Source organism: Lacerta agilis, chromosome 1 (genome assembly GCF_009819535.1).
Source record: "Lacerta agilis isolate rLacAgi1 chromosome 1, rLacAgi1.pri, whole genome shotgun sequence".
Classification (NCBI taxonomy): Eukaryota; Metazoa; Chordata; class Lepidosauria; order Squamata; family Lacertidae; genus Lacerta; species Lacerta agilis.
In genome coordinates this window covers 98,013,678-98,022,227 of record NC_046312.1, presented here as the reverse complement: position 1 = coordinate 98,022,227, position 8,550 = coordinate 98,013,678, and the positions used below count along the sequence as shown (strand labels likewise).

Sequence of the window (8,550 nt, the reverse complement as noted above, 5' to 3'; positions counted from 1 at the left end):
TGGCAGCTGAAGGCCAGCAATAGCTCATGGGCCACAGATTCCTTATCCTGGGTAGAGCAGGGGTCAGCAAACTTTTTCAGCAGGGGGCCAGTCTATATTTTGAAAAAAAATATATTAACGAATTCCTATGCCACACAAATAACCCAGAGATGCATTTTAAATAAAAGCACCATTCTACTCATGTAAAAACACGTTGATTCCCAGACCGTCTGCGGCCGCATTTAGAAGGCGATTCGGCCGCATCCAGCCCCCAGGCCTTAGTTTGGGGACCCCTGTGGGTAGAGAAGCAAGTTAGGTCATTGCCACACTCCATAGATCTACTTCTGTATCTATGGGGCCCCTATCTGTATTACGTGCAAGCTGGGTAACTGAATGTAGGGTTACATAACTTCCCTCATAGCATCTCTTCTCGTATGTATACAAGGGACCTGCATTTTGAGTCTGTTTCCAGGTGCAGATCGCCTTTCATTGGGCTGAACCGATATATTTTAAAAATGGATTTGGTTTTTTTGGTTTTTAAAAAGCTGCATTTTGTGCTACCCATTGTGGCCCGTTCTTCCCAAACTTTCTCGGAGTACATTGGCATTAATGTATTTATCTTTGCATCAGTATGTAAGGTCATTTTCAAATAAAAGGATTAATTCCAAATCCTACTTTTTTTTATCTGTCAAATTACATAAATATTGAATCCTGGTTTTACTAATTTGTGAGACGGACAGAGTCCTTGAGAAGGACTCTTCCTACACAGTGTTTTAAAGGTGACTCTTTAAACTGCAGCTTGGCCTGGTGTTCTCTTTCAGGGAAAGAGATCAATTTGAAAATCACTTGCCTTTACATAATTCCATGATCTGAGGTATATCGCTAAAATCTCCATAGTGCTTTTTTTTTGGGGGGGGCACAGCAATGAAAGCTTCCTTTGAAAATCTCTGCTCTTTGACAGTTATGACCCAACAGTAATTTAATGATCAAAAATATAACCCATCTTCTCGGCTTTTAGTAAGTATTTGCCTTTAAATAAGGAGTATGATCCACGAGGATATGTGTGAAGACCTGCTTTGAAGGATTCCCAGTGATTCAATTAGGACCCTTGTTTCCAATTACACCATACATATTGCATGCTTATGTTCGCAAGCAGTATTGAGGGCTGGTGCATGCGGGAGGGGAAATGGGAAGTCTGGGTATTCCTCTCATGTCCCCATTAAAATCCTTGCCCCTCACTTGTTGCAAGGTATCCATAATTCTAAGTTTGTGCCATTGCATTTGGTGGTGTCTTATTTGAAGCTGTTTATCCTTAAGAGTTCGGTTGTGATGTACATCTTGAATTTAAAAAGAAATCCCTAACAGCTAAATTATAGTCAGTGGCAAATACTTTTTTTTTCCTTAAAAAGTGAAAAAGGAAAATGCTGGAAAAACAAAGCACACATCAATAAAGTGAATATTGACATAGCCTTCATCTTTCACAAAGGGGAGGGGAATACTGAAGTTAGTAAAGAAAAAGACAGTCCTTCAGCATTTGGGTGCCAATTAAAAGAATTTCAGAAAATAAACTGGTTTTTTAAAAGTAGTTTTCAATTTAACTGCAAATTTCCGGCCGACAGATTTACAGCTTTATCTTTAAAGTTTACTGTATGTCCGATGATTGGCTATTACACGAGGGGGCAGGGGGGGCAGGAAAGCTAAAGCAGTTGTAACTCAGTGCATAACTGCATGGAAACATTAACAAAAATGCTTTGCTGCAACGCTCTAGAATTTTATTTATTTTTATTTTGCATTTGCCTGCTGAAGCCATGAAGTGCAAATTGTGTCTTAAGCGAGCCACTCTGCAAATCGCTTAATAAATAAATAAATAAAACCCCTGACAAAGGAATACTTGGATAATGCATTAGTTAAGTAAAGGTTAGGTTATAATTAGTAATTAAAAGTATATAGGCATACACATATAGCTAATCTATTACAGGTTCAATCTATTATGCATTGCCAGACGGCCTTATGCAGTGTTTACAGACAGTCACTGAATTTATTCACATAAAGATCATGGCGGTGGCAAAGAGGTGGAAACTTGTGCCATGCCAAGTGAGCACTTGAAATAGAGCTTTCTAGGCTGAAATCGTAACTCCACTTACCTGGGAGAAGTCCTGTCTGAATTTGGCAGGGCTTAGGGTTACGGCTCAGTCAGTTTCCTGCTCGCAACAGAAGCAGGTAGCACCCAAACCACTTTTTAAAACATTCTTGGTGTTTAAACATAGGGAGTCCAGGAGGAGCAGGTCTGGCCCTATCATTAGGCAAAGTGAGAGCATCATCTCAGACAGCAGATGCTGAGGAGCTTGGAACAGAGTTGTGTGTGTCACCCAGCCTGCCCTGAGCCTCCCAAGCTAAGCTGTTGTACTCGGGTATGGTAGAGGATGCTCTCTGTCACCTGTGCTTTCAACCCTCAGTTGCGTTAGTGCGCATGGATTGTCCTGTCACTGGCCACACTACTGGCTGCATTTCAGTACACAGTTACATGCAATGATGTCTCAGGACTCGGCTATTACAGCTGCAAATAAAATGTTTTAAGTGTGCTTTAAGTGCAATAGTGGGACGCGGGTGGCGCTGTGGGTTAAACCACAGAGCCTAGGGGCATGCTGATCAGAAGGTTGCCGGTTCAAAATCCCCGTGACGGGGTGAGCTCCCGTTGCTCAGTCCCTGCTCCTGCCCACCTAGCAGTTCGAAAGCACATCAAAGTGCAAGTAGATAAATAGGTACCGCTCCAGCGGGAAGGTAAACGGTGTTTCCGTGCGCTGCTCTGGTTTGCCAGAAGTGGCTTAGTCATGCTGGCCACATGACTCAGAAGCTGTATGCTGGCTCCCTCGGCAGTAACGCGAGATGAGCATTGCAACCCCAGAGTTGGACATGGCTGGACCTAATGGTCAGGGGTCCCTTTACCTTTAAGTGCAATATACAGTGTGACACTAGATGGCGATGGTAAGCCTTATGGAGAATTCAGTTGTGTTTTTAAAAACACATTTTAAAAAAAAGCATTTTCAGAACTTTTTAATATGTGTGCAGATTCCACGTCAGTGATTCTAAATAAACTTAGATGTGTATAACCGGCTGCTGGATTGCACTGATGGTTCTTTCATACCAGTTCCTTCATATTTGTGTTTGACAGCATTTTGGGAATGAGAGAGAAAAGAAAGAAAGAAAGAAAGAAAAAGAAAGAAGAAAGAAAGAAGAAAGAAAGAAAGAAAGAAAGAATATTGTGGGTTCCCCACATCTCCCCAGTCCCTGTCTGCTGATAATGAAAACGTGTTGAGCAGTATCTTTTTTTTTTTTTAAGGAGAGCTGCGCTTTGATTTATTCAGTGAACGAAACATATGCTTGCTGTTCTGTTCTATGTAATTCATGTGATCAATAAAATTATCTTTTAAAAAGAGCAACTTTGGCATTTAGGGAGATTACACTGATGTACAGGGAATACGATTCTTGCAGCCAACCTCTGTGCTGTTGGCCCAAAATATGCTTTGGGGCTCAATAATGTAATAATGGTACATAATCTGCATTCCCCCCTTTTTTAGGATAGAAGCTGTGCACTGTGGCTGCTATCCACTCTGTCCCAAAGCTTTGGTCTATCCAGAAATATTTCCAGGTAGTTTTCTACTTCTGCATTTCTTTTTTTCTGCTGTGGTTTTAATTTATAATTAATTCTAAAACGCAAAGTTTGAGAATAAACTTAAGCAAGAGCAATTGTTTATTTGGCAAGCTACCATGTTAGCGCTGAGGAATTTTTTTAATGTGTTTTAATACATTAGACGAAGTTTATATTTACCATCTGTTCTTTCAAGATAACACAAAAGCAAGTTTTGAAATAGCATTCTTCATTGTTAGCATACACAGTCTATAGTGATAGATTTTATTAAAAAGGTCGCTTTGGAAGCGATAGCTTGCAGATTTTTTTTTAAATGACATACAGAGAGAAAAATTTAGGCCTGAAAAATCACACCAAATTATTTAAACAATTTAATACTTAATAATATGCACCCTGCTACAGGATACACACTAATGTAGTACCAGTCCTTTGAAAAATCTCATCACTAAATGTCTCACATATGCATTGTGTTACATTAGAATAATGTATTTTAATCACCCAAAGGAGATTCTAAACAGCACAACTACACAGTCTTATTTAGCATTAAACTCCTTGTGAGCTGAGGTAACCTTATAAAATCATGCTTAAATAATGTAAAACACGAGGCGGCACAGAGCAATATGCATTTTTAATTAGTAAAGTGACTAATATCGAGTGTGTGCTTTGAGGTTTTTGTTTCATTAAAAATGTATCTGTTTTTTCCTGCAGCTGAATATCTGTATTCTACACCTGAACAGCTTTTAAAGGCTTCAGAATTTATGCAGAGACCAGACATTGTAAGGAAACATCTCTATAAGGTATTTATTCTGAATAGGTATTCCAAGGTATTGTTGTGTATTGAAGAGTACAGACCAAAAAAAAAAAAAAAGCCCCCCCTCCCCTTTCTTCTAAAAAGGAGAGAAAACCAGAAAACATTAATTAACATCCTAATGTTTAAAGGAAACATGCTAGGGAGGGATATTAGTTGTTACACTAACAAGGATTAATTACACTAGATGCCAGTTGTATTAACCTAGGGTCTTATGAAATACGTGCGCTTTATGCATGCTACATGCTTTTTTAATTTATTGTTTTCTAAAATGACTGTCCTCCATGTTTGAACCCAAGAGGCTTATAAAAATGAACCTGGATTAATTTAATTCATTAGTATAAAAGGAAAGTGGAAGAGGGATCCTACAATTATACTAATGAGGATAAGCTTACCTCCCTATCTTAATTTAAATCTCCATGGTGTGTTCAGGTGACTGACCAGGTGAGTACCACATCTCTTCTCCCTCTGTTTTAAGGCTGTTTTGGTTACATTTCAAAGAAAACCCTTTACAACCCAAGAACGCAAAGAAGAGAATCACAGGACACGGTTGCTGCTCCAAAGAACAGCTACCCGAATCCCCACTTTCTAGCAATGCCAAATGCATTCTGCAAGATGTCATAGCATTCTGAGTTTTCCCCGCTCCCAAAAATGATAGCCATTGAAGGGTAACAAGAGCAGGAATGCTCATCATGCAATTGTGACAGGCCACGTGTTTCAGGTCACCAGATTTGGGGGCGTGGGGTGTGAGGAGAGAATCAGAAGAAGTGTGGATGGTGCAAAAAGGTGTAGGCTAGGGAACAGCCAAGGCTCACTGGTGGAGTCCTGGTTTCAGACCCTGGTATCTCCAGGTAGGGCTCTGTCTGATGCCATGGACAGGTGCTGCCAGTTAATGTAAGTCACACTGAACTAGATGACCATTTGGTGCGGCTCGGTATAGGGCAGTTTACTGTGTTCCTCCAAAGTGAAGAGATTGCTATAATTCAGTGTAGTGCTAAGTGGGTGTGTTTGCGGGGAACAAGGTTCACTTATGCCATGGGACTTCCCCCCTCTTCCCTCCAACCTCCCAGAGCAGATTTAGGGGAGTCAATGAGGATGAAGGGGGGAACAAGTCCTTTCATGCAAGTGGTCCTCATTCCATTCACAACAACTTAGTTGAATCCTGCCTGTGGGCATCTGTTATTATCTTATTAGTGGGGCTCCCAACCTTGAAATATTCTTATGGCCTCTTATTTTGTGGCCTTGTGAACCTTAGAAACTTTGCTTTGTGTTGACCCATTTCAATTTTCGACCTCAGCTGCTTCAACCTGTGATTTTGCTACTCTAATTTCTTTTTCCAGTTGCCTTTGAAAACTGGGCAGAGGTGGCTGGAATTCCACAATTGTTTTGCATTGGTATTGTGGGGAAAGGAGTCATTGCATTGACTCCTTGTGTCTGGATTATGTCTCAGAAGTGTTTGAGCGTATTTTGGGGTGCCAGTCTTAATGTCTAAATTTCAGAAAGACCTGAGTCCTGTAGATGCTGCTCCCTTCCCCACATCCAATCACATTCTTAATATAGCCCTTTCTTAATAGTGGTGGCCAACTTTGAATGACAAGACCATGTAAAGCAGCATTCTGGGCAGCTGCACTGCAGATGAGAAATCTCATTCTCCAAAGTCTGCTGAAACTTGAGCATCTGCTGAGTGCAATATAAGGGCTTTTAGTGTTGCTGTTTGGTAGGTTGATGTTAACCAACTGGAGAGAGCACCGGAATTTTCATCAGCCTCCATGTCAATATTTTCTACCAATTCCATGTTTTTAAATGGAAGTGTTGCCTGGCTTCAGCCTTTGAAAGGGGTGGAAATAAATTTCAGCAAATATACCGGTAGATGCAGTTCACAGTGAGGTTCTCTTCCACATGCTTCATTATTCTAAGTGGATACGGTGCATGGTATTGGTCTAATGAGGCTGTCATTCATTTGAAGGTTCCTGCATTGGAAAACTTCTCTATGGCTCACGCCTTCCTATGTGCTTGCAAAAGTCCCATTCATTTCTATGGGGTGTGGGCAGGAGAACTTCCCAGTGGCTTTCAACAGCTTCCACTCGTGCAGGAGAATGCCATGGCACACTATACCCTGAAAAAGCAGGTGGCATCCTCATTCCAGGATGTCAATATCAAGTAACTGATATTGGTAACAATGCTAATAAATGCATTCCTGACAATACAACTGGAGGCGCATTCCCAAATTATGTTGTCCGGGATAAGGGAGTGATATAATGCCTGCTCCCTACCCCAGAAGTATCCCTGCCTACGTTTTTCTGTACTTCCTTTCCCAATGCAGCAAATCTGTGCAAGAGAATTAGATAACTCCACGCTCGCCATGTGCAGTTTTTCTCTTGTGACCTAAAAGTGGACATTTACATAAGGACAGACAGAAAGAAAATGTTGTTTCTGCAGGAAATGGTTAAACTTCAAGAAAAAAAAGGAGAGAACCAAAAATGCAATTTAACACCCAATTTCAAGCTCATTATCTTTCATTGTCTATTAACTTGGCAATGGTTCAGAAGGTAGCTCATAATAGTTTAAAATGCTGACTGAACACTTCCAGTGCTCAACATTACTTCTTGAGTCAATACTATTGCATAGCTACACACGGAGGCTTCAAAGAGAGAAAAACAATCCTTAAATTTTTACCTTGACATTCGCTCTTTTCTTCGAGTTCAGCTAAATAGATTTTGCTGCCATGCAAGGGTTTGCCCTTTTTTCGTGGCTGTGGTTCTGCGGCTTCGTGTTGAAGAGAGACGGGGGGTGGGGGTGGGGGGGTTAAAATGCAACATGGGCAGGACCAATGTAATGCTTGAAAGGGGGGTAGGATTCCCAAAATGTAGCTCAGGAGTAAGAGATGTGCATTATACAAGCCCTGCTCAGTAAAATGCTTCGATTGCTTCAAGTGTCTCCTTCGGAGAATGTACTCCTTGCTGAATTATTTATAAGTAGAGTTGCCGCCCACAGACATGGAGTAGTTTATCACATCACTTTGGGCAGCATGTTAATAACTCCAGCTGAATGCAAGTTTTAATTGCTCGTTGTGTAGTGGCAGTTGTGAATGGTGCTGGATAGGGCAAGGAGAATACTGTCAGAAGGGTCAACTTTAACCCCTGACTAAGAGCTTAGCTATGGGAAATAATGTACTCACTTCTTGAACTCTGTTAATGCGGGATCATACTGCAGAAGGTGTATAGATTTGTTCCTTGTGTTCTTTGCCATTCTGGTGTCTTTTATCATACCTAAGGCTACCAGTTGTTTGTCTCATTCTTGGTCATTTTTTAAAAGTAACCAAGAAATGAAAATATGGTGGGACTATGAAGGGTAAAGTTGTCCCCATGCAGATATTTTTGTTTATCCGTTAGCTTGTTTTACAGTGTTCATTGAACAGGTGCACTTGAACAAGCACACAAGAGCCCTCTTCAGGCGTTACAATTAAAAGTGTGCCCCACTGCTGTTCTTATCACCCACCACAAGTTGGAAGGCAACCTTCTGGAGCGGAGAGTCTCCTATACAGTTGTACCTTGGTTTTCAAACAGAATCCGTTCCAGAAGTCCCATTCGACTTGCAAAACGATTAGAAACCAAGGCACAGCTTCCGATTGGCTGCAGGAGCTTCCGGCAGCATTTGGAAGCCGCAGAAAACTGTGTCAGACGCTCAGCTTCGAAAAATTGTTTGCAAACCGGAACACTCACTTCCGGGTTTGTGGCGTTCGGGAGCCAAAACGTTTGAGAACTGAACAGTTTGAAAACCAAGGTATGACGGTATTTGTGGAGGCTCCCTGTGCATTTTAGCCTATTAATTTTTCAGGATTCTAAAATATATAGAAGCCTCCAGAATATGGAAGACACCCCCCCCCCCCCACTGCAGAAGATGGATGGAAATGGGCAATAGGAGAGCATCTCAAGTGGTTGTTCAATTTTCGACTGCAAACTCTGAAGCAGGCTAAGGTGCCTTTGCGTTCCGTAAACAGCAAGAATCCCAAATGGTTGGATTTAAAGAAGTATGACTGGAACTCTGCTTGACCAGTGTGGGTCTTTCTGTCTCTTCCTCCACTGCACCCCTCCCTCCTGAGATTGGGGAGACC

At 41.4% G+C, this 8,550-nt stretch overlaps 1 protein-coding gene across 4 annotated transcripts in view; it reads left to right on the top strand.

Annotated features, from left to right (window-relative positions):
- Positions 1–8,550, top strand: part of GTDC1 (glycosyltransferase like domain containing 1) — a 202,353-nt gene that overhangs the window by 185,736 nt on the left and 8,067 nt on the right. For all 4 annotated transcript variants that reach the window (XM_033164331.1, XM_033164322.1, XM_033164313.1 and 1 more), the window contains 2 exons: positions 3,558–3,628; positions 4,337–4,425. In XM_033164331.1, the coding sequence (XP_033020222.1) occupies positions 3,558–3,628; positions 4,337–4,425 (160 nt within the window). The remainder of the gene's footprint in view (positions 1–3,557; positions 3,629–4,336; positions 4,426–8,550) is intronic.